The 22,507-nt window shown below is 64.8% G+C and overlaps 4 protein-coding genes across 4 annotated transcripts; 3 read left to right on the top strand and 1 right to left on the bottom strand.

The window, feature by feature from the left end:
* The first annotated feature begins 28 nt into the window (after window positions 1-28).
* CHLRE_02g098100v5 (uncharacterized protein) lies at window positions 29-3,924 on the top strand. Its single transcript, XM_043059667.1, has 9 exons — window positions 29-302; window positions 597-742; window positions 994-1,235; window positions 1,523-1,664; window positions 1,896-1,987; window positions 2,212-2,408; window positions 2,592-2,750; window positions 2,998-3,118; window positions 3,489-3,924. Exons 2-9 carry the CDS (start codon window positions 631-633, stop codon window positions 3,561-3,563), a joined length of 1,140 nt encoding a protein of 379 aa, XP_042927301.1. The 5' UTR covers window positions 29-302; window positions 597-630; the 3' UTR covers window positions 3,564-3,924.
* Window positions 3,925-3,988: 64 nt separating this feature from the next.
* CHLRE_02g098050v5 (uncharacterized protein) lies at window positions 3,989-9,723 on the top strand. Its single transcript, XM_001699784.2, has 10 exons — window positions 3,989-4,515; window positions 4,776-4,871; window positions 5,158-5,256; window positions 5,608-5,695; window positions 5,890-5,922; window positions 6,185-6,330; window positions 6,754-7,376; window positions 7,976-8,027; window positions 8,270-8,347; window positions 8,569-9,723. Exons 1-10 carry the CDS (start codon window positions 4,045-4,047, stop codon window positions 8,737-8,739), a joined length of 1,857 nt encoding a protein of 618 aa, XP_001699836.2. The 5' UTR covers window positions 3,989-4,044; the 3' UTR covers window positions 8,740-9,723.
* A 2,405-nt stretch (window positions 9,724-12,128) lies between these two features.
* On the top strand, window positions 12,129-17,134 carry CHLRE_02g098000v5 (uncharacterized protein). The gene is made up of 12 exons (XM_043059666.1): window positions 12,129-12,564; window positions 12,777-12,837; window positions 13,071-13,118; window positions 13,370-13,479; window positions 13,766-13,818; window positions 14,076-14,215; window positions 14,469-14,637; window positions 14,923-15,014; window positions 15,200-15,265; window positions 15,513-15,589; window positions 15,910-16,044; window positions 16,208-17,134. The coding sequence occupies exons 1-12, from the start codon at window positions 12,371-12,373 to the stop codon at window positions 16,572-16,574; spliced, it is 1,512 nt and encodes a 503-aa protein (XP_042927300.1). The 5' UTR covers window positions 12,129-12,370; the 3' UTR covers window positions 16,575-17,134.
* Window positions 17,135-17,141: 7 nt separating this feature from the next.
* CHLRE_02g097950v5 (uncharacterized protein) lies at window positions 17,142-22,438 on the bottom strand. The gene is made up of 4 exons (XM_043059665.1): window positions 22,187-22,438; window positions 20,141-21,874; window positions 18,544-19,967; window positions 17,142-18,346 (listed from the first exon to the last, which is right to left on the bottom strand). The coding sequence occupies exons 1-4, from the start codon at window positions 22,316-22,318 to the stop codon at window positions 18,301-18,303; spliced, it is 3,336 nt and encodes a 1,111-aa protein (XP_042927299.1). The 5' UTR covers window positions 22,319-22,438; the 3' UTR covers window positions 17,142-18,300.
* Window positions 22,439-22,507: the final 69 nt, after the last annotated feature.

Raw genomic sequence — 22,507 nt, 5'->3', positions numbered from 1 at the left:
CCCCATGGCAAAGGTTCGAGAAGGGAAGCGTAAAACTGACACATGCTCATATCAAAGCACTTTTACCATTACAGCAACTGCATACAAACTATCGCCAATAAGAAACTCAGGCTTGACAAACCAAACTAGACCCTCTCGCAACGCGATATGTGCACAGAATTATGTCCATAATGCAGCCCTGTCGCTTGTTAGATATCAAGCAATAACTCTAGCGACGACAGACACCTGTTTTGACTGGGCCCGCGGAACGAACCAGGCATGGACTCTGCCAAACAGGCGAAGCTTCTTGAAATTAGAAACAGGTCTGTATGTGGTTGGTGTAAGCATGTCAGGGCTTGGCTACGGGGCTGTGTGCGCGTGGCTGTACGCCTACCCTGAGCTCGGTGCTCTTGCCCCAAACCCCCCTTGCAACTGTGTAAGCCTCCCTCCACAAGCGGCGGGTGCAGTGGTGGACTAGATGTGCCTTAAGATCTACTGTTCCCCTGCTGCCATAGTTCATTGGCCGTTCTCTGCCTCTTTTCCGCCCTTAATACGGCACGCTGCAACGTGTGCGGCATCGCTGAACCCCGCCCTGCCATCCGCAACCAACTCCGCAGGCAGAACCGATGGCTACGCGAGCGTCAGGCAGAGATGGACCGGGAAAGCGTTGTGGCAGAGCTGCAGCAGCAACATGGCGGCAGTAGCAGCTCCGCAGGCGGGCCAGGCGGCAGTAACCAAGGCTCGTCCAGGCCGGCCACACGAGGTGGGCGGTGACGGAATGAACAGACGCCCACCCGATTCGCCTGGCAACGTAGGCAGACAGGCGAGGGCGGCCTTTAAGCAGCCGTGTCACACAGCATGGGCAACTAAGCTGGGGCAATGCTCTGGCGCTTAAATGTCTCTGTGCCCACGTGGTTTCACTTGGCCAGAGACGGAGTGAACAGACAGTAGTCGTTTATCTCATGCTGGCAAACCCCCCTTCCCTTCGCTCTTGCGGTGCCTCGCTCGCTTCAGGCGCCGCCTCCTCTTCAGCAGGGCCCTCCGTCTCCGCCTCCTACGCCACACTGCCGCCCATCAACGGCGGGGGCGGGGGCGGGGGCGGGGGCGGGGGCGGCGGCGGTGGGGGTGGGGGCTCGGGCGGCGTGCTGCCTGCCACGCTGGGCGGTGTGGGTGGCGTGAAGCCGGAGGAGGTTATTGACCGACTCACAGAGCGCATCACGGACCGCCTGCGAGGCGAGCTCAAACTGGAGCTGCAGGTGTGAAAGCGGGTTGGGTTGGATCGGGTTGTGGGCTGGTCCGTAGTCCGTATGGGGGTGGTGCGGCAGGATGGTGAGGCATGCAAGATGGACACTTGGACGCCAAGCCGGGCGGGCGGGCATGGTGCGGGACGGCGGGAGGGGGTTTGTGTGTGTCACTGACATGACCGGACTCACAAGCGCTGCTGTAGCTTGGTGTTCACCGCAAACCCTATCCATGTTGTGCCCCGCCCCCGATAAAATACCCGGCCCAAACCAACTATGGTACCCTGTACCTGTCCACGCAGCGTGAGAGCCAGTCGCTGGCGGCGCAGCAGGGCGCGTTGGACACGTTCCTGGTGAAGGAGCTGGAGAGCCAGAACACCTGCCCCGTGTGCTACGAACTGATGGTGCCGCCGGACCATGCGCCCATGATGCTGTTCCCGTGCGGTGCGTGCGGGGCCGCGTGCGTGAGGGCTGCGTGTGAGGGGCGCTGAGGGCGCCATGCGTTACGCGCACAGCGGTGGCGTGCTGTGGCCACGTGATGGATGGCGTGGTGATGGGCAAGCGGGCTTGGGCTTTGTGCACGCATCAGTCTGTGCCAAACCCGAGTGGTGGTTGTACGTGCGGGAACCCACCTTACCTGCGGCGCACCGTTGCGGACCCCTCCCCTCCCTGCAGGCCACAGCTTCTGCGGCGCCTGCCTGGAGCACCACATCGACCGCAACAAGAAGACGCAGTGCCCCATCTGCAGGAAGCGGATAGAGTCCAGGGTGGGTGCGGGGCGACAAGGCGGTGCGGGAAGTGCACGCCGGAAGCAGGGTCCAGGAGTGGGACATCGGCGTGCTGCATCTGTAGCTGATGCGACGAGGTCCGGTTGGAGGAGTTTGGAACAACTTCCCACAGCAATCCATGCTGTGTCGGCTGCGCCTGTCCTGGCGTACGGCTCTCAGTGCCGACGTCTGTCAAGTGTCAACCCCTCCCTGACCACCCGCAGGCTCCGAACTACTCCCTGCAGCAGCTCATTCAGCAGGTGGCGGCGAAGAAGGACCGTGCGGCGCCGCGCGGGCCGCTGTCGCCCACCGGGGCGGGCGGCGGTGAGGAGGGCATGCTGGGCGCAGACGGCGGCGGCGTGGGCAACGGGGCAGCGCTGGGAGCGGGAGGCGCGCCGGAGCTGGGCGGCAATGCGGACCGGTGAGGACGGGAGCGGGAAAGGTTTCGGCACGCGGCACGTCGGCCGGCATGTTGAGTGGGCTTCAATGCCACCTCCGCCGCCTCCATACCGTCACGCGACATCTCCTCCTGTGTGTTTGCACCTGCCCATCTTAGTTAACAATGCATGGGATCCCCCGCCGTTCACACGCCTGTCAATGTCAGTGTACGGCGCCAGTACGAGCGGGCGGCCACGCGCATGCGGGTGCTGCGCAACGAGCTGGCAGACACGGAGGCGGAGGCGGCGTCGCTGGACGGGCGCATGGCGGCGGCGGCGGCGGTGGTGGGGCACCTGCAGGAGGAGGAGCAGCAGGTGCTGCGCAGGTGCGGAGGGAGCTACGCGAGGGCCGCTGCGGACAGGGCGGCAAACATGAGTTCCAGTCCCAGCCTTGATTTCCACACCAGGCTTGGGGAGCGATGTCTTGCGGCGTGCGATGTGGTGCGCATGCGGGAAGGAGGGTGAACAAGGGCAGCGACATGCTAGTGCGCGCGCCATCACCCCATACGGTATGCGTCAACGACTCAACAACCTCTGCCGTCCACCCGCCATCTCTTCTGTCCGCGCCTGCAGGCTTGCGGCTGTGCAGGCGGAGCTGGATCTGGTGCGGCAGCAGCTGGCGGGGCAGGGCGGCAAGGCGGCGGACCTACACAGGCAGGCCGAGGCGGTGGCGCAGCGCCGGGACCTGCTGCAGGTGCGGCGAGGGGTGCGGGCTGGGGGGTTGCAAGGATTGGTACAGAGAAATGTAGCGAGGTAGACAGCAGGTGTGGTGTCGTGCGTACCGATGACCGCCGGCGTCCATAGGTGGGGGTGGGGGTTTGTAGATACCACCCCAAGCGAAGCCAAACCAAAATGAGCTAGCGCGGCAGAGCGACAGGCAAAGCATGGGGGCCATGGGGAGAGAGATGACTGCAGCCCTAGGGGGTGACATTGTTTGCTCTGCATTGCTTCTGTAGCGCCGGGTGCGGCTACCGCAACATATGGCTGCTAAGGTGGAGGATAGGGCAATGCGATACGGTAATGCTGACCGCGCGCCGCCCTGTGCTGTGTGTTCTGTCGTGCAGGCCACGCTGGGCCCGCTGGAGGCAGAGGTGGAGAAGCTGGAGGTGCTGATGGCGGGCGTGATGGAGATGCAGTAGCACCAGCAGCAGCGGCAGTAGCAGCGACAGTGGCAGTAGCAGGGGCAGGGGCAGGGGCAGTAGCAGGGGCAGGGGCACTGGTAGCAGGCGTGCGGGAAGCAGCAGCATTGGTAGCAGGTGCATGGCACTGGTCTAAGGGGTCACTTCACAGGAGGAGGGGGCGGCTGCAGTTGTGAGGGGTAGGGACATGTCAGCAGGCAGCAGCGGCCGGCGCTGAGACACGCGCAGAAAGGTCCTGGCTGCGGCATGCGACCCCGAGAGCCCCGGACAAGTATGTGTCTCGCGTGAGGAGCGGATGGAGCGACAGTGATCGTGAAGGTGTGAGAGCCGGTGCGGGGGAGCTACATTCGAATTGAAGCGATTGGAGGGATTGGAACTGGCCAGACAACCCGCGGGACCCGTGGCCATCGGGCTCATGCCTGTAAGTTCTTCCTATCGCGCATTTTTGTCTCCTGTCATACATTTGTTGTGTCAATTTCCCATGAAGCCCCTCAGCCTTGCATCCTGCTGTGTGCTGCTGCTTTCCCTGGCCGCGGCCGCGGCAGCGCAGCACCAACCCAGCGAGGCCGCGACCGCGACTGCCTCGCCTGGCAGCAGCAGCATTAACACCAGCGCTGCTGCAGCGCTGCTGCCACCGGAAGGCAGCGCCCCTCCGCCCGCCCTGGCAAGCGAGGCGACCCCACCCCCCAACGCCTTCGCTGCCGCCGCGAATTCAAAGCCCAGCAGCAGCACAGGCACTAAAAGCACCGTGAAGAGCAGCGTCGCAAAGGGCGTCGCGCTGCTGCAGTGCTTTGATGAGCTGTTGTGGCCGGCTGCAGTCGCGATGCCTCGCCTCGCGGTCAAGGCGCTCTTCCTCTACACCTACGCAGCGCTGTCGGCGCTCTACGCAGTGGCGGTGGTGCGGCGCCTGGCACCGGGCCGGCAGCGATGCATCGCCGCGGCACCCGTCATCGTGAGTTCAGAACGTGCTGGGAGGTCAGGGAAATGTGGGGCAGGGGCAGGGGAAGTAATGGATGGACGCAAGCAGAGGGTGAGCGCGCTGGGCGTTGGCGTTGCTTGCTGTGTGCTGGGCGTTACAGGGGCGTTTACCGGGGCGTTTACCTCCCGCTGCACGGCCCGCCCATACCTGCACCTCCCGGCACCCGTCCCCTTCTTACCCTCCCTCCTGCGCCCTCCTGCACCCTCCGCCCCCCTCACCTCAAACACACACAGCTGTCCCACCTGCTGGCGCCGCTGGTGTTGGACCACCGCACCGAGCCGCTGCTGATCACACCCGTGGCGGGCATATTCTCTCTCTCGGCGTTCAAGGTGGGTGGGGGCTAGCTCACTCCGAGGCGCGTGGATTTGTACTGCGGGCGCTGGCTTCCTAGGCAACCGTATTTGAATGTCCGCGACTACAACGGCTAAAGGGCCCGCTGCAGCAGCGGGGTGCTTGGCTGGTGAAGCACGGACACGGCCTCTCTACGGCGTGATGCGACCAACCTCCTGTGTTCACCTCGCGTGTGCCCGCCCTCACGCCGCCGCCACCCGCCCCGCCCGCCCCCCTTTACTCACTCCGTGTTTCCTGGACGGCTACCGCCCCCTCCGTCTGCAGCTGCTCGCCTTCGCTCTGGGCCGCGGGCCGCTGGTCCTGGACTGGCTGAGCCCACTGCAGTTCTGTGGCGTGTTCCTGGGGCCCGTCGTGCCCATCGAGGTGCGGCCGTGGCGGCAGGGTGTACGTGCGTGTGTGCCGCCGCGCCGACCCTGTGCCGCTACCGTGGCTGCTGGGGGGGGATTCGTGTGTTTGGCAAGGGCGGCGAGGCGTCAGAGCGGGGACCCATCAGGTCTCAGATGGGACTGGGCGCGGGTTGCTGAGGGCCCGTCGCCCTGCGGGTCCCTACCCGCCCTCCCTTGCCCTCGCCGAGCCAAGGCGCTGCGAGGGCCGTGGATCCGCACGCGCCCCTCGCACCTCCTGCTTTACCGCGCTTGTTGAGGTATAGTCGTGGGCCTTTTCTGTTGTTGTTGGCCTGCTGTTGGTTGACCTGCTGTTGCTGTTGGCCTGAAGGTGTTCACGGTGGGCTCCCAGGACACGGCGCGGCGGCACACCGTGAAGCACGGGCGGCAGCTGCTGTGGGACAGCTGGCGCAGCGTGGGTGCGTGGGCTGATCGGCTTGCTTCTCGGCAGTGCCGGGTGTGAGGTGATGTGATGAGGGCATGCTAATGCGTGTGTTTGGCACGAATGGGCTCACAGCCCGTTGTTGCGCGTTTTTGGCACTCGCGCCCCGCGCCGCGCGCCCCGCTGGTGACGGCGTGTGTGTTTTGCTGGGTGGTCACGTGGCGTGTGCAGGAGTGGGCATGCTGGTGACCTGGGTCCTGGCAGGTGAGATGGCGGGTTGGGCGGGACAGAGAGGGACAGCAGCTGCAGCCGGTGCATGGCCACCCGCCCGTGTTATTGCACGCATTGATACCGGCGTACCGTACGTCACCTTCTGCTGCAGCAGAAACAAAGTAGCCAAGGCGCAGCATGCTGAGCGCTTCCTGTCGTGCCTCCTCCCTTTCCTGTGCCCCTCTTTCCCGCACGCCCCCCGTGCCTCCCCTGCAAACCAACGCAACGCCCCCACTCTTCTCCTCCCCTCCCCCAGTGCCCGGCATACCTGTGATGGCCCGCCACTGGCTGTACACACTGTGTTCCGCCACCTTCCTCAACGCCGTCTTTGACGTGCTGGCGGCGGCGGTGCACGGCAGCCTGGGCATCTCCTCTGCGCCCAGCTTCGACCGGCCGTGGCTGGTGCGTATTTGCGTGTGTGTGTGTATGTGTGTGTGTGCGTGAGTGTGCGTGTTTGGTGGAGCCGGCGATTACGTGGATAAGGCCGGTTGTGCTCTGGGGTGTGTGGCGCGTCGAGGTGCGGCTGCCGCTGGTGCTATGGAAGGGCGTGCGCTGCGCTCTGGGAACTGCACCCTCCTACTTTCCCGGGAACTTGGCACTGTTTCCCGGTGTAATCTAGGGCCTTGATCCCCTGGGCAAACTGTACGAGGCGCCCCGGAGATCGTAGACGGGGAAGTGCTTTCCGAGGAAGTGCAACATTTTTCTGGGGAACTGCAACAGCATCCTCAGCTGCCTTGTTCGTATGCCTGCACGCCTGCCAACGTTCTAACACCCTGCCTCATCCGCGCCTCCTGCTCCCCCTCCCCTCCACGCACGCCCGCGCAGTCGAGCAGCTTCCAGGACTTCTGGGCCCGGCGCTGGAACCTGACTACCACCTACATGATGCGTGTGCTGGTGTACGAGCCGGTCATTCAGGGCAGTCTGCTGCCGCCACCAGCAGCCCCAGCGGCAGTAGCAACCCCTGTAGCAGCACCCGCCTCGCCGGCGCATGCAGCTAAAGTTGAAGGGCAGCCGCAGCAGCAGGAGCAGGAGCAGGAGGTGACGAAGGCGCAGCAGCAGGAGGACCGCGAGGGAGAAGTGGGGGAAGGGCAGCAGGAGGAGCGCAATGCTGGAGCAGCGGCGGCGGCGGCACCAGCCGGACCCGCCAAGACAGCGGCAGAGCCAGACGGCGGCGATGAGGGGGCAGGCGACGGGCTCAGGCGGCGCCGCGCGTTCGGCAAAGAATCCGCCCAAGCGCGCCACACGATGACCGGCGAGCTGGGAGCTGGCAGCACGGCGAAAGCGCACCAGCTCAAGGATAAGGCGACCAACGGCGGCGGCGCACACGGCAGTAGCAGCAGTGACAAGGACGGGCGCAGCGGCGGCCGGCGGCCGACGCAGCTGCGCCGTTTCCTGGCGCTGCAGGCCGTGTTCCTGTTCAGCGGTCTGTGGCACATCCTTATATTCTGGTGCGCTCCTGGGTTGCGTGAGTGTCTACTTAATGGGGGAATGGGCTGTGCGCACCGGTCGGTCTTTGCGGAGATTTGTGGTTTTGGCTCCAGCCTACGCACACGCATGCCGCGGCAACCTAAAGCCAGCAGGAGACTCGGGGACCGCTCGATCCCTCGCCCGCCCCTCCGGCGCTCTGTATGCCCGACCCTGCCCCGCTGTGCCAAAACGCTCAAATGCCACCCAAGACGCGCCCGCTATTGTTGGACTCTCAGCCTGTGTTGCTTCGCGTTCACCCGCCAACAATGATTTCCGCGGCGTATTGGGGCGGGGTGGACGGAGAAGACGGTCGAGGCTCTGAGGCTTACCGCCCTTTTTGCAACCAAACCGGAGCGCCTGCTGCTCAGTTTCTATCAGAGCCGCGCCCGCCTTCTCCGCCCCCCCCCCCCCGCCGCGTTCTCTGTCCTCCCACCGTCGCCCTCCTTAAGTTGCGGCATGCCGCATGCGTGTGCACACCTGGCGAGTCGTGTCAGTCCCAGTACGCATCTCGCATCTTGCTTTCGCCGCACGTGCCACCTCGCTCCTGCTGCTGCGGCCGTTCCCTACGTCCCTCGCTCAGGTACAACACCCGCGTGTTCAGTTGGAAGTGGGCGGCGTTCTTCACAGTGCAGGTGGGGTTTAGGGTTTGGGTTTTGTGTTTGGGTTAGGTTTGCTTAGGTTTGGGTTTTTTCCAAAGCGACGCGACCCGGGGAGTTGGTTGGAGGCGACATGTGCGTGGGTGTATGGCTAATATTATGGAGCGGGAAGCAACCACGGTAGGCAGGCCGCATCAATGGGTGTTTTTACACTTTCATTTCTCTGATGCTCTCCTGCTTTCAAGCTCATGCTCCCACACGCACACCCGCGCCCGCAGGCGCCCATCCTCATGGTGGAGCGGGCGGTGCACAAGCTGGGCGGGCGCCTGGGCGTGCGCGTGCCTCACGCCCTGCAGGTGCGTGGGGCGCGCGGCCGCCGTGTGTCGCGTGTCGCGTCGTGTTGGGTCGTCGGCGTGCACAGCAGCCCATAACTCCTGCGTTGAGCGAGTTGGCTGCAAGGGGAGCTAGTCTGCTATCTGCACTTGGCGTCTAGCTCCCCACACATTTCGGCGTTCCCAATCGCCCGTCCGCACTGTCACCTCTCACACACACAGCATGCCTACCGCAACTCACACAGGTCTTCTCTGCCAACTTCCTGCTGATCGTGGTGGCTCGGCCGCTGTTCTTTGGCCCTGCCGACGACACGGGATTCGCGCAGCGCAACTTGGCGGTGGGGCAGGCGCCGTTGTGGGCCGCGGCGGACTGGCTGGGGCACCTGCGGGCGGCGGGACAGCAGCAACGGCAGTAGCAGCGCGCAACGGCAGTAGCCGAGTAACAGCAAGCGGCGGCAGCAGCAGCAAGCAGCAGCAGGAGTCAGATACGGGCATAGCGGATTGCTGCTGGCGGACTGGCTTGGGACTGGCTTGGTCCAGACGCGGGTGCAGCCTGCATGGCAGGATTGGCGGCGGCACGTTTGAGGCAGCAGCAGTGGCACTACTGGCAGTAATGAACAGCATGGTGAAGGTAGGAGCGGCGGTGATGGATTTCTGGAGTTCAGCAGTCGCGTTTGCCGCGTGCGAAGGCAGGGGAATCGACGACCAACCGACATTGATAGGCTACTCCAATTTCAACTAAACGACGCGGTTGGGGGTGGGCGGCGTGGGGCCCACGCGTGGGGCCCCGCGCGTGTGCGAAGACACAAGGTAGTTCCGCGCCTGCGCGCCGGCTTGGTAACCGCCTGGGGGCTGGGGATGATTGTTGCTGTCTCTTACAAAGCCGACACAACCTCACCCTGGCGCCGCCGGTGCTGGTGATAGAACCAGGAGGTTCAGGCCGGGTTGATAGGGCGACACATACAGCATAACGTACTTGCGGTTTGACAGTATGCTGACTTTCTGGTGCGCGTACAGGACATTTTAGGGGGCCGGGTCTGGCCGGCGGGTGCACAATAATTGCAAACGCCTGGAGGAGTGAGTGGACCAGAGTGGACAGGGGCCCCGCCTGTGCTATCCCTGTGAGCGGAAGACGGGGGGCCTTGCGAGGGGCAGCGGCGTGTGAGCCGTCGGCACGAGCAGGGGTTCGTGTAGGAGTTCTGTGTGCGTGTGGTATTTGATTCAAGTCCCCGATTTCCCATTGGCGGGGCGTTAGCTAGTGTAGCGGGTGTAAACGGCACCAGGTAGGTGGTGCAGGGGAGCCTCAATAGCTAGAGATTTGCCAGGTTTGCACGGACGTGGTGCTGTGGATGCGGCGAGCAAATCGGAATGGTGCAAAGAAGGTGTAAAGCATTAAGCATATCCTAACCCCCCGGGCGGCGACATGTCGTCTACCTTGCTCTCTCTTGCAGCGTGAAGCCCTCCCTTCCAGTAAGCGACTGGCCACCTATGCCGGTACACATGAACATGAGGCCCAAAACTAACCCAATGTCTGTGGTGGAGAGCAGGCTTCTGTATGGGGCAGAGGGGAGGCACAGGCGTGTGCGGGGAAGATAGCTCGGAGAAGGTGGCGAGGGGATAGGCCATAGCCGCCGCCGCCGTCGCCGTCCCGCCGGGCATGCGTGCAAGCACGGGCTGGGGCGCCGCCCTAGCAGCATCCATGTATGACCTGCATGGGCGCAGCATAATCCATTCGACATGTGGATATGCATCTAGACGCATTTACAAGCTCAGGGGCCCAGGGGGGCTGCGGCCGAGTGGCTTGGCGGGGCTGGGACGGCCAGGGGTGGTGTAGTGGCACGCCCCTGTGAGGCATAGTGTTGCTAAGGGTGAAACCCACGCATGCCATGCGTCGTGTGCGGTGCATGAGCAGGGTTCGTGGCAGAAGCTACGACCCAACACATGATGGGGGAGTTGTGGGATCCCTGACAGGCGACAACCGCCCGGATGTCAGACTAATGGTGACTCGCCTTTCGCCTGTCAAACCAATCAAAGACCCCACTGGAGGCCGCGGGCAGGGCTTGACAGCCTGAGCGTGGAGCGCGCCCGTGTATAAACTCGAACACAGGTCCCCGAGGTGGGAACAGACTTTCAGCGTACTGTCTGGCGGATCGTGGTCATACCCCGCTGCATTCATCACGGGTCACCCCGTACACGTACCACGATAGTTTTGGTATCGAGACCACGGCGAACCCTCGCTGTTTAGCACCTTTGTGTCCGGTAGGTGTGGTTTCGTCGCCACACCACCATCGAGCAGTACGGCCCTTGCGGGCCTCACTACGTACCACTCCTCCCGTCGCTGATGGGAACGGCACCGTCCAAAGACGTCGAGCGCTTTGCCGCGCTGTCCATCGCGGAGGCCCCCGGTCCGGCCATGGAAGGCACACCGGCCGCACCTGGGACCGGGGGTCTTTGGACGGTGCCGTTCCCATCAGCGACGGGAAGAGTGGAACGTAGTGAGGCCCGCAAGGGCCGTACTGCTCGATGGTGGTGTGGCGACGAAACCACACCTACCGGACACAAAGGTGCTAAACAGCGAGGGTTCGCCGTGATTTCGATACCAAAATCACACTTGCCACGGCATATGTAGGTAGCTGAGCTAACTATCGTGGTACGTGTACGGGGTGACCCGTGATGAATGCAGCGGGGTATGACCACGATCCGCCAGACAGTACGGAACGCTAAAAGTCTGTTCCCACCTCGGGGACTGTGTTCGAATTTATACACGGGCGCGCTCCACGCTCAGGCTGTCAAGCCCTGCCCGCGGCCTCAACGGTCTTTGATTGGTTGACAGGCGAAAGGCGAGTCACCATTAGTCTGACATCCGGGCGGTTGTCGCCTGTCAGGGATCCCACAACTGAGGACCGTTGGGTCGTAGCTTCTGCCACGAACCCTGCTCATGCACCAAACATGACGCATGGCATGCGTGGGTTTCACCCTTAGCAACACTATGCCTCACAGGGGCGTGCCACTACAGGTGGGAGGAAGAGTAGGGCAGCGTGTCGTGGCACGGCCTGGCACACCTCAGTCGCACTGCTGGTGACGGCTGCGAGAAATCATAAATGTAGGGATACCATCAATAGATAACTCGAATGGAGCAGGACGCATGCGGGGGCGCGGCAGGAGTTGATTTTGCAATTTCAGTGCGAGCGGCCCGGTCGCGAGCTCGTCAGGGTCAAGCCAAAAGTCGCCATTTTCCTGGCGTCGGTTCTTTCATTCCGCTATCATCGTATAGGTAGGCCTAAATGACCGCAATCAACACACCTAGTCCGAATCCTAACGAAATGCCGACTCGCCGAACATGTCCACATGCCCACTCGCTCAGGCGCCAGGCGCGCGCACAGTGCCCCGCCGGGGCCTTCCTAACACGTGTCTGTGTCTAGATAGCGTATGCAAGCATGCCTGGGCATTTGTGGGGCCGCCGCACAGGCGCTGGGTTTGACGGCGTTGCGAGGGGTGCCTGGGCGCCGTGCCACCGCGTGGCCAGAGCACGGCATGTCCCGGCGGCCCGAGTGCCAGTAAGGCATGACATCTAGCCTGTGTCATCACAGCGGGACGGGCAGGCGCACGCGAAGGTGGAGAGCCACTGCAGCGTGCATGCAAGGGCGGGCGGAAGGGGCTGCGACGCGCACACGCTCGCTCGGAGCCCCCCGCGCCACAGCTTAGCGGCGCGGCACGGCCTTCCGGCGGACCGCCGAGGAGCAGGGGACAAAAGCTGGTTGTGCATTTGTTTTCATTGACGATAACGGTCACGCAACAGATGAAACTCAATGGCGAACAGTTTTGGCGGGAACTCACGCGATTCTGTGGCGGCTCTCGGGACCGCGAAGCTTGCCCAAAGGAGGCCTTCATTCCGTAGACCACAGTAGCAGTGCACTCGGCGAGAGCTCGTTGCGTAGGTGATACCGGCCGCCGCCGGCTGCGCTTGTGACCTAACCTTTCGCACCGGCCCGCGTTGCGGCAGCGACTTACCTGCTTTGTTTGAGTTAGGTGCGCGCGCGAGGTACAATGCAACATGCACCATCGCGCTGCTGCTGGCGGCTGGCGCTGCTGCGCGCCGCCGCGGCGTCGTTGCTTCTGGCGCCGCTGCTGCTCCTGGCGCCGGTGACGCCTGTCTCCGGGACCTCGTTTGTCAAGGCCTGCGGTGCGCAGCTGTGTGTGGACGGCAAGCCGTGGTACTTCCAGGGAGCCAACGCCTACTGGTGAGCACGCTGCGCCGATCCTGAGGTTCGCATTTACCTGAGCGTGGCAGGTCGGTAGTTATCACAGGCGGCATGGCTCAAGCACTCTCAGAGGGAGGCGCGGGGGTGAAGGCGTGGGTCCGCATGCAGTCAGTAATGGTGCCTCACTCCTAACCCGCCGTGATTGTCTGACCCTTGCCTGCTGTCTGGCGCTCCTCCCCGACACCGCACAGGCTCATTGACTATGTGCAGTTCGACCGGGGCAGTGTGGACATTTTCTTTGACTGGGCAAACGTAAGTCGGCTGCTGTGTGCCCTTGCATGACAGGTAACGCGGAGCCGCGCGCGTTTACATAGGAGGTGCCCCTCCCCACCTACCAACTCCCTCGCGCTCCACCGTTTCGCCGCGTCCAGCCTGCATGCCCACACGTCCAGCAGTGCCGCACCCGCCTCATTCGGTCCTTCACTCACGCATCAGCCTCCTAGCTAGCTGGCTCACACTAACGTCGCTCGTCATTGCACTTGCAGAAATTCGGTCTCAAGGTCATCCGGCTGTGGGCCTTCAACCACCGCATGGTGAGCCCCATCCCCCCGCAAGCTACCGAATGTGGGGCGTCCGTGCAGCTGCACCCGTCGTCATCACTGGTTGCCCCTTGCACGGCCTGATTACATACTGCTTGTACGAAACCCGACCACCAAGCCGACCACCCGCCCACACCCTGCGTCCATATAGATTTGCATATTCAACTTCTGCCCACGCCCCCTCCACGCCCCCTCCACGCCTCCTCCACGCCGGCCCACGCACCCGCATCTGCCCCGCCGTGCAGCCCTACCAGTGGGGCGGCTATGATGAGACGCAGTTCCGCGGCCTGGATTACATAGTGGACAGCGCCGGCCGCCACAACATACGGCTCATAGTGGCGCTGGGAAACACTTGGTGCGGGGGGGGGGGCGGGGGAGTTACGTGCCCGAGCCCAACTAAATAGTTCCCAAAACTCGGGGGTGGGGCGGAGCGCATGGTGTTGTGTGGTGTTGGTCAGAGGCCGGCGCGGCCTAGATGCGGGGAGGTGTAGGGGGGAGCGCGCACGCCCGTGGCTGTGACCTGCTTGCTGTGGCGACGGCGTACTGCATCCTGGTGGAAGCACCTTCCGACACACACACACACACACACACACACACACGCACACACACGCACACACGTACACGTACACACACACACACAGGACTGCGTACCGCTCGCCGCAGGACTACATGCGCATGGCGGGTGTGGACCCAGGTGCGCGTGTGTGTGTGTGTGTGTGTGTGTGTGTGTGTGTGTGTGTGTGTGTGTGTGTGTGTGTGTGTGTGCGTGTGTGTGTGTGTGTGTGTGTGTGTGGACTCAGTGATCGTGTGTGTGGACCCAGTGAATGAGTGTGTGTGTATGTGTGTAGGGGTGGAGGGGTGGGTTGGTGCTGGATTCGGAACACGGCAGCCATGAGGTCTGCAAGTCCCTAACCCCACCCCTCCCACCCCATCGCCCGCCCCCGCATGCAGCCGGCAAGGACCTCCTGGACTTCTACAGCTCGGAGCATGTGCGGCACTTTTACCGCGACCACATCTCCGCCATCACGCAGCGAAACAACACCTACAACGCCCGGCGCTACAAGGACGACCCGACCATCATGATGTACGACGTGAGCTTGATTGGGCTTCCTGTGCGTGTGGCCGCGCGGCTGCACAACTGCTGGTTTCGCTTCCCCACACGCCAATCCCTAGATGTCTCCCAACACGCATCACTACACACATCCGCACACGCACATCGACACACAAAACCACAAGCGTCGCTCGCACCGCATCGCATACACAGCCCTGCATGCTTCCTTTCCTTACATTACTCCTAGAAACGCACCCACACCTACCCCCACACCTACCTCCACACCTCCACAGGCCATGAACGAGCCCCGCTGTCCAGGCTGCGTGGACACGTCCTCCCAGGCTCAGGTGCGGGGCTTCCTGGCCGAGATGACCTCGCACCTGAGGGCCGTGGCGCCCAGCCAGCTTGTGGCGCTGGGCACGGAGGGCTACTTCCTCAACAGCTACGAGGAGTGGAACTCGGGTGGGGCCTGGGGGCTGGTGGGGCTGGGGGGCTGGTGGGCTGTGGGGCTGTGGGGCTGTGGGGCTGTGGGGCTGGGGGGCTTGGGGGCTGGGGGACTGGGGGGCTGGGGCTGGGGCTGGGGCTGGGGCTGGGGCTGGGGCTGGGGCTGGGGCTGGGGCTGGGGCTGGGGCTGGGGCTGGGGCTGGGGCTGGGGCTGGGGCTGGGGCTTCACCGCATCACCACGACCGCTCCAAACACAAACGCGCCTTGACATGCTAGCACCCAACGGTATGCAACACGGCGCAGGCGCGGGCGTGCGTTGCGAGGGCGAGGACTGGGCGGCCCTGGCGGGCACGAGCTCCATCGACGTAACCGTGGTGCACGCCTACGAGCGACAGGTGTTATGGGCACGGGCATCGGCCGGGGAGAGGGGGCGAGACGCGCGGGCTGAGGGAGGGGTGTTGCAGCAGGGGCGGTTTGTAGAGCACAGCTGCACAGCGAGCGAGCTGTCTTTAAGCGGCCTCGCGACCGCCCATGCCTTCGCTGATCCGGTCCTTCCCACGGCTGTGCTGGCGTGCCGTAGATGGAGAGTGTGCCGCCCAAGTGGTACCAATGCGACTTCGACTGCTATGCCAACTTCCTAATCCAGGTTTGGCCAGGCGGCCGGGCGGCTGGGTGGGAAAAAATGGGTTGCGAATCGATTTGAGACACGGGCATGTTCGTGTCGATGTGGAGGTTGGCAGCTGCAGCTGTGTCGACTGGGCCGGCGCACGGCGAAGGCGCAGGTGCTGCACCGTGCAGCCCCCGCTCACATCTCTGCATGCGTAACCTGCCACATGCACATGCACACGCGCTTCATGCACTTGCCACATGCATATGCACCTGCGCACGTGCAGTACCTGTCCGTACACCAGCGCATCGCGGCGGGCGCCAAGAAGCCGCTCATCATGGAGGAGTACGGCCTCATCCTGCCGTGAGTGTGCCGTACTGCTAGCTGGGACCGTGCCATTGGCCCGCCCCCGCTTTTATCATTCCTGACTGGCCGGCCATTCATGTATGATTCCAACCGCACCAGTGCGGCACTTGCGTTGCCCACCTGGCCCTGGTTCTTCTGCCAGCACGCACTCGTGCCTTTTCTGTGTGCCCGCCACCGCCCCCCCGCGCTGCACCACCTGCCACGCCGCCCCACGCTAGCCTGTTGTTGGGCTTACTCACGTCAAGCCCTGCCTCTCTTACACTTCGCCCCCTTCGTCTCTCTCTCTCTCTCCCACACACACGCCCCCAACCCTGCAGTCAGTACACCGCGGATCAGCGGGTGCAGCTGTTCCAGCTGGTAGCGGACAACCTGCGCTGGATGAAGAGCACCGGCGGCGCCATGGCCGGAGTCATGTTCTGGAACGCGGCAGTGGGCAACGTGTGGGACGACGGGTGCGTGGGGGCGCCGGAGCGGCCGGCGCGCGGTTGGGGTGACGACTGGCGAAGACGAGGGATGGGTTAGGGCCTTAGAGGGTAGGTCGGGAGTTGCAAGGTTCCGTGGTGTCGTTTCACTCGCCGCTGAATGGGTCGCACCGACGGACACACACGCACGCAGGTACAACGTGTACCTCGACGGACCGGTGGTCAAACCCGTGCCCGTGCCGGCACCCACGCCGCCACCGCAGCCTCCCTCCGGCGTCACGCCCGCCGGGCCCGTACCCACCCCCGCGCCCGCGCCACCCGCCCCCGCGCCGCCGCCGGAGCCGTCACGCGCGCCCATCGTTGCCAACACCGAGACCCTCACCGACTTCCTGCGGGGGCCGCAACGTGCCGCCTGCGCCGAGGCTGCGGCGAAATGGTGGCTCCCCATCTGGACAAATAGCTGGGCCTACACAGTGGACACGACCGCTCTGGCCAAGCGCACGGCGACCTACACCGTGCTGAGCGTGCTTCGTGACACGTCCAACGCGCTGTACTACTGAAGTTGGAGAAGTTGAAGGGGGCTGGCGCGGCGCCCTGTTCTTGGACTGGCCACCTTTTTCCTCTCAGAGCTTGTAGGTAGAGTGCAAAAGGGGGGAAGTGCTGCTGATGCAGCGCGTCATGTCCTAGGCTCCACGGCGCTCTGCGGTAGTGTGTTCGCCTCCTTTACCATGACATGACATGAGGACGCCGCGTCGGCCTGCCTGCCGTTGGGCATTCAGGACCACAGTTGATTTGAGGAGCGGTGGAGCCGTGGAGCCGGTTCGGATTCAAGGTTTGGGCCAGGGACAGCCTGAGCTCAAGTGTGGGGGCAAGCCGGCGACGCCGCGACGCGTTGACAGGTTGATTAATGTAGATGGCGCGGAGGCTTGGCCGCTTGGGGCGAGGAGCGCATGTGCATGCAGCGGGGCGCGGCCTTTGCGCGCGCACTGGATCGGTCATCGACGTGTTAGGAGGCCCAAACCAAGAGTTGAAGTGAAGGTCGTTGGTTGGGGGAGCTGTTGATGTGTCATCCACGTGCTCCGGTTGTGTTGGAACTGAGACTGCGTGTCCGATGTAGGACTAAACTGTAAGTCGTTGGCTTACATGCTCACACTTTCAGTGACTGTGCGTTATCAACATGTGCAACCTCGTCGTCTAGCGCAAAGCACACGGCTCTCGTGCATACTAGGAGAAGTACTACCGCACAGGCCTCGAGCACTCTCCCTCTCTCTCATTAGCTCTCAGAAACGCACGGCAACCGCGCTATGTGGCGCATGCGCCTAAGAATGACCATTGCGACCATCAAGCCTTCTTCATGTGTGCGCAAACGCTCTGGGGCGCACAAACCAAAACGAATAACGATACCGGTATGCAGGGAGCCTACAGTGCCCTCCCTACTCAAAGCCACTGTTTGTGTTGCCGGCACAAGTATACGGTACGAGTGCAATAGATAAGCGATCCCTCTGCGAAGGCAAGCCACACCCGAATCCGGAGACAAATCCAATGGCCGCACACGTCTCGAGGCTCCTCCTCTGTTTACTGTGCACTGAATGGCACAATCGCTTTCCTGCCAGGCTATCTGATCCTCAGCACTACTCATGCTCCTGATTGTTGCACGATCACTCTAGTCGACGTGCACGTATGAGCACATTGTGAGGCCGTTCCCTTGTAGAAAGCCGTCCTAAGGACAGCTAACCACGCACCATGCACACATAACATACCAAGGCAGGCCCATCTACGCATCATTCTAATTCATAACGCATACTCATACAGATTCAACAACTCTTACGCAGCCGTTGCAGCTGCCGATCGTTCCCTTCACCGGATTGCGCAAGTCATGTCCCAACCTTATTCCTTGCAGTATGTCATCCAAAACCCAAAGCCCAACAAGCCTACCGCATCAAAACTTGGGAAATTATGTTCCGGCAAAACCGGGCCACTGCCTTAACTGGCCCTGGCAACCTGCAGCAGAACCCCCTCGCCTGCACCGTCCTGAGTCTCCTCGTGTCAGGTTATGTCACCTACACCAACGTCGTCAAGGCTTTTGCATCGTTGCTCCGCTCTTATTACTTGCCGGACGGGCCAAGCCTTTGGCCCATGCTAAATCCCGCCTACATCACCATGACCAACATCTAGCAACGCCGTACATGCTCGTGGCTTTTGACCTACGTTGCTTACGGCAATGCGCTAATGCGATGCGGTAGCTTGTGTGTACCAACAGCGCCGACGCAACGGACACCTGCGCTCTCAATAGTATACGACCTCAGGCGGCGGCGGCCGAATGATCTTGCACCTGTGGTTGGCAAGAGCGGCAGACAAAGGCACCACCGGTGCTGTTGAGTCGCCCTTGCACGTATCTCTCACCGTGCTTGTTGTGCCAAAGCACCTTGACCTCGACAACCTCTGTCTCTAGGTTCCTTCCTTGAGGAAGGGCGAAAACAGCTCCCCCCCTCCCCCCCTCGCCTCCCCTCCCGCGCCCAGCCTGCTTACCACGTGGCCTTGCACTGCCTCGACGCACGGCTCTGGAACGAGTCGTCATCCTCCTCGCTCGGGCTCTGCGCTACCTTCCTCAGGAAGCGGCGCACCTCCGAATCATCCACCTGCACGGACCGGGCCTTCGCCACCAACGCGGCGTCCTTGGCTGCCACCTTGGCTGCGGCGCACTCCGCCGCCTTGGCCGCGGCGGCCGCCTGCGCCACTGCGCGGCGCTCCGCGCGCGTCTGCCGCGAAGGCACCACCGCCTTCGGAGCGGCGGCCACAGCCACCGGCTTGGCAGCAGCGGCAGCTGTGGCCGCCGCCGCCACAGCCGTGGCCGCCGCCGGCTGCCGGACGGCCTTCGTCACGGCGGGTGCGGGTGCCGCCGCCGCCGCCGCTGCCTCGTTAGCCGACGCGTCTGCGCCCGCCGGCTCCGCGCCACGCCGCCCGCTGCCGCCACGCCGCAGCACCGCCAGGCCAGCCCGCACCGTGGGGTCCCGCAGCAGCAGCGCCACGCACGCGATGGTGGGCACCACCTGCAGCAGCACCCCCAGCACGCCGCCGCGCCGCCGCCCGTGCGACGACGAGTGGGCCGGCGCCGCCGCGCCCGCGCTTGCGCCGCCGCCCAGCGCGCCGCCACGGGCGGCCGCCACCGCACCGAGGACAGCGCTGTCATCGATGCGCACGCCTGGCACCACGCCGCCCGACGCCTGCGTCGCCAGCCGCAACAGCGACCGCTGCTGCACCACCGCCGCCGACGGCGCCGGCGCCTGCGGCGCCGTCTCGGCAGCCGCTTCCGCTGCAGCCGCCGGCTGCACCTCCTCCTGCGACCCGCGCGGGCCGGTGCCTGCGCCCGAGCCGGTGCCGGCGCCGTCGCGTAGCGGCGGCGACTGCTGGCCGCCGCCGCCGCCCGAGCCGCCGGACCAGCGGCGGCTGGCGGAGCCCTGCACGGAGCTCACCTCGTCCTGCTCCAGCACCTCGGACAGGGTGCTGGGGGCGTGACTGCCGCCGTCCACGCGCGTGAGGCGGTGCGCCACCTCGCTGGGCAGGCGCATGGAGAAGTCCAGGGAGGGGCCGGTGGAGCGACCGGCCTCCGCAAGGCTTGCCTGGTGGGCCTGGGCCTGGGGCTGGGTCTGGGTCTGGGGCTCGCCGGCAGACACGCCGTGCTCCTGCAGCTGCCGCAGCTGCTCCAGCAACTCTGCGTTCTCGTCCGCCTGCTGCTGCAGCTGCTGCTGCGCCGCCGCGGCTACCTGCTGCCCCTGCGCCGGCTCCTGGCCCTGCGCCCACTGCTGGTGCTGCTGCTGCCCCTGCGCCGCCACCTGCTGCGAGGACTGGATCACCTGCAGCTTCTGCAGCACGCCGCTCAGCCGCGCCGCCATGTCGGTGCGCTCGCGGTCCTTGGCCTCCAGCGCCGCGTTCTTGGAGGACAGTTCCTTGACCTGTGTGCAAGTGTGTTCGGGCGGGTGGGGCATATGGTGTTGAGGGGACAGCGTGGAGTACAAAGGGATGATGTGGCTAGCCTTGCGGAGCGTAGCCCAACCACACACGCCACGCCCGCCTCTGGCTCCCACTGACATTTTTGCCCAGTCCACCCTGGCGTGCCACTACTCACCAGCACAGACAGCTTCGCCTCCTGCGCCCACACGCGCGCACGCAGCGTCCACAGCTCCCGCAGCGCCTCCGGCCCCGCCGCCTCCACGCCGCCCTCGCCAGCAGCCAGCGGTGCCCCGGCGCCACTAACGCCGGGCATCCCGGCGGCGGCAGCCGCCGCAGCCGCCGCCAGCAGCGCCGCGTCGTCGCTGCCTGCCTCCACCAGCTGCTCCAGAGCCTCTGCCGTCAGCGGCGGCGCCACCATGCATGCGTCGGCCGAGGTGCGCGCTGACCCGCCGCGGGCGCCGCTGCCGCCTGACGAAGACCGCCCGCCAGGCGCCGCCGCGGCTACCGACGCCGCCGCAGCTGTTGTTACTGGTGCCGGCGCAGCCTCGGCAGGGCCTGTCGCCATGTTGATTTGAGACGAGCCTCCGCTGCTGCCGCCGCTCTTGCTCCGCAGCGGCATGCCGCTGGCTGCGCCCGGCGGCGCGCCGCCAGTGGAGCCGCTGCCAGCCCCGGCGGCGGCGGCGGCGCGCAGCGCCTCCCGCTTGGCCGTCGCCTCGGCCTCGGCGGCGCGGCGGCGCGCCTCCGCCACCTCAGTGCTGGAGGCTGGGAGGAACGGCTGCAACGCGCTGCTGCCGGTGCGCGTGGCGCCGGTCAGCGAGGCGTTGCTGGGGCTGCGAGACAGGCCGCCGCCCGAGGCGCGCGCGCCTAGGCCGCCGGCTGCGGCCCCGGTCAGCGAGGCATTGCTAGGGCTGCGAGACAGGCCGCCGCCGGCTCCGCCGGCCGAGCCGCGCGTGGCCAGGCCGCCGGCTGCGGCCCCGGCCCCGGTCAGCGACGCGTTGCTCGGGCTGCGAGACATTGAGCCTTTGGGCGGCGACGAGGGCGTAGCGCCCGCGGCTGTTGCAGTCGCGGCGGAAGCGCCCTTGGCATTCTTCTTATTTTTGGCCGCATTGCGGCCGCCGGCGGGCGCCGCCGCGGCAGCGGCCGCGACGGCAGCAGCGCCGGCGGCGCCGTTTGCCGCGTTCGCATTGGCACTGCTGTTGCCGTTGGCACTGGCATTCTTCGCCGCGCGCTGCTGGCGGCCGCTGGCGCCCGCAGCTGCGGCCTCAGCAGCCGCGGCTGCCGCCTCCGCGGCCTTCTCTGTGGAGGTGTGTGCGCCGCCGGCCCGCTGCTCCACCGCAGCGACGCGCGCCTTCACGCTGCCCTGCTTGTCCAGTGCGCCCGCGCCCACCCTCGGCGTCGCGCCCACCGCTGCCGCCGCGTCGCCGTCCGGCCCCACCCCTGTATCGTGGGTGCTGGCGTAGGCGTCGTCGCCAAAGGCCGTGTCGGTACCGGTGGCGGCGGAGCTCCGTGGGGCCGCCACCCACGTGCCGTCCTCCGCGGCGTCGCAGGCCGCGTCCGCCATGGCGTGGCGGGCACCGGTGACGAAGCTGCCATCAGTGCCGAGCAGGGCGACGTCGTGGGAGGCGTTCAGGCGGGCGTGCTGCGCGTGCGCGTGCGTGGTGGCGGACTGGAGCTGGTCGCGCACGCCGGCGATGAGGGAGTGCGGCTCGTCCAGCGACTGCGCCACGGTGCGCACGTCCTGCACCACCGACTGCAGCCGCGTGCGCAGGCGCTGCAGCTGCACGATGAAGGCGGCCGAGTCCGCCAGCGAGGCGCCCGCAGGCGGCGCTCCGGGCGCACCCGCCGGCGCGCCCGAGGCGGGTTGTGCGGCGTCGCCGGCGCCGTCGGCAGCCGCTTGCGCGGACTTGGCCTGCGGTGCGGAGAGGCGGGTGCGGGTTGGGGCGGTGCGCGGGGGAAGGCACGAGGTTGCGGTGGCGCTTGCGTGCAGGCGCTTGGCAGCCCGTAGGCGTAGGCAAGCTGGCGGGAAGGCCGGCAAGGATTGCGCGAAGACCGACCATGCAAGCCCAAGAAGGCATACTGTGTATACTTAGAACGGCTTAGGCGCGCGAGCTAGACGACTGGTGGATTGTTTCAATGCTGCAGCACCAAACTGCATGCTGAACTGCATGCAAGCGCCTTCCCGAAAATGTAGATTCTTATCGCGCGAAGCAGTCGCTCTCACCTCTTCCACGCCGTTGATGTTATTGGCTGCATCCAAGGCCGGGTTCTGAAGTGCGACTTTTGCTGACACGGCCTCGGCTTCCACGTTGACCTGCACAGCGCCCTTCCCCTTCCCTTTCTTTGATGGGGCCATGTCAGGCTAGCTGAGCTGCCGGCCTAGAGGGCTGGCGCTGCCTGTTTGCCGTGTAGGAGGACTTTCTCTCTTTCAGCTGGAAGGCCCTCAGCGCACAATGCGATCTGTCATGGTTGCATGCAGTAGATCTGTATAGTTTTATAATAGCTGTGAGGAGTATGTGGGGCAGGGCGAGTCACCAGTGGATAC

This window comes from Chlamydomonas reinhardtii, chromosome 2, assembly GCF_000002595.2.
Source record: "Chlamydomonas reinhardtii strain CC-503 cw92 mt+ chromosome 2, whole genome shotgun sequence".
NCBI lineage: Eukaryota > Viridiplantae > Chlorophyta > Chlorophyceae > Chlamydomonadales > Chlamydomonadaceae > Chlamydomonas > Chlamydomonas reinhardtii.
The sequence above is the reverse complement of the archived record's forward strand: the minus strand, read 5'-3'. Positions and strand labels throughout refer to the sequence as shown.

Excerpts from the sequence above, each read along its gene's own strand:
- CHLRE_02g098100v5 (XM_043059667.1), top strand. The coding sequence starts at position 631 with ATGGACCGGGAAAGCGTTGTGGCAGAGCTGCAGCAGCAACATGGCGGC. Across the intron at positions 1,236-1,522 it reads AGCTCAAACTGGAGCTGCAG|CGTGAGAGCCAGTCGCTGGC; the intron begins GTGTGAAAGCGG and ends CTGTCCACGCAG. Across the intron at positions 1,665-1,895 it reads CATGATGCTGTTCCCGTGCG|GCCACAGCTTCTGCGGCGCC; the intron begins GTGCGTGCGGGG and ends CCCTCCCTGCAG.
- CHLRE_02g098050v5 (XM_001699784.2), top strand. The coding sequence starts at position 4,045 with ATGAAGCCCCTCAGCCTTGCATCCTGCTGTGTGCTGCTGCTTTCCCTG. Across the intron at positions 4,872-5,157 it reads TCTCTCTCTCGGCGTTCAAG|CTGCTCGCCTTCGCTCTGGG; the intron begins GTGGGTGGGGGC and ends CTCCGTCTGCAG. Across the intron at positions 5,696-5,889 it reads GGACAGCTGGCGCAGCGTGG|GAGTGGGCATGCTGGTGACC; the intron begins GTGCGTGGGCTG and ends TGGCGTGTGCAG.
- CHLRE_02g098000v5 (XM_043059666.1), top strand. The coding sequence starts at position 12,371 with ATGCAACATGCACCATCGCGCTGCTGCTGGCGGCTGGCGCTGCTGCGC. Across the intron at positions 13,119-13,369 it reads GGGCCTTCAACCACCGCATG|CCCTACCAGTGGGGCGGCTA; the intron begins GTGAGCCCCATC and ends CCCGCCGTGCAG. Across the intron at positions 13,480-13,765 it reads GTGGCGCTGGGAAACACTTG|GACTGCGTACCGCTCGCCGC; the intron begins GTGCGGGGGGGG and ends ACACACACACAG.
- CHLRE_02g097950v5 (XM_043059665.1), bottom strand. The coding sequence starts at position 22,318 with ATGGCCCCATCAAAGAAAGGGAAGGGGAAGGGCGCTGTGCAGGTCAAC. Across the intron at positions 21,875-22,186 it reads ACATCAACGGCGTGGAAGAG|GCCAAGTCCGCGCAAGCGGC; the intron begins GTGAGAGCGACT and ends TCCGCACCGCAG. Across the intron at positions 19,968-20,140 it reads AGGCGAAGCTGTCTGTGCTG|GTCAAGGAACTGTCCTCCAA; the intron begins GTGAGTAGTGGC and ends ACTTGCACACAG.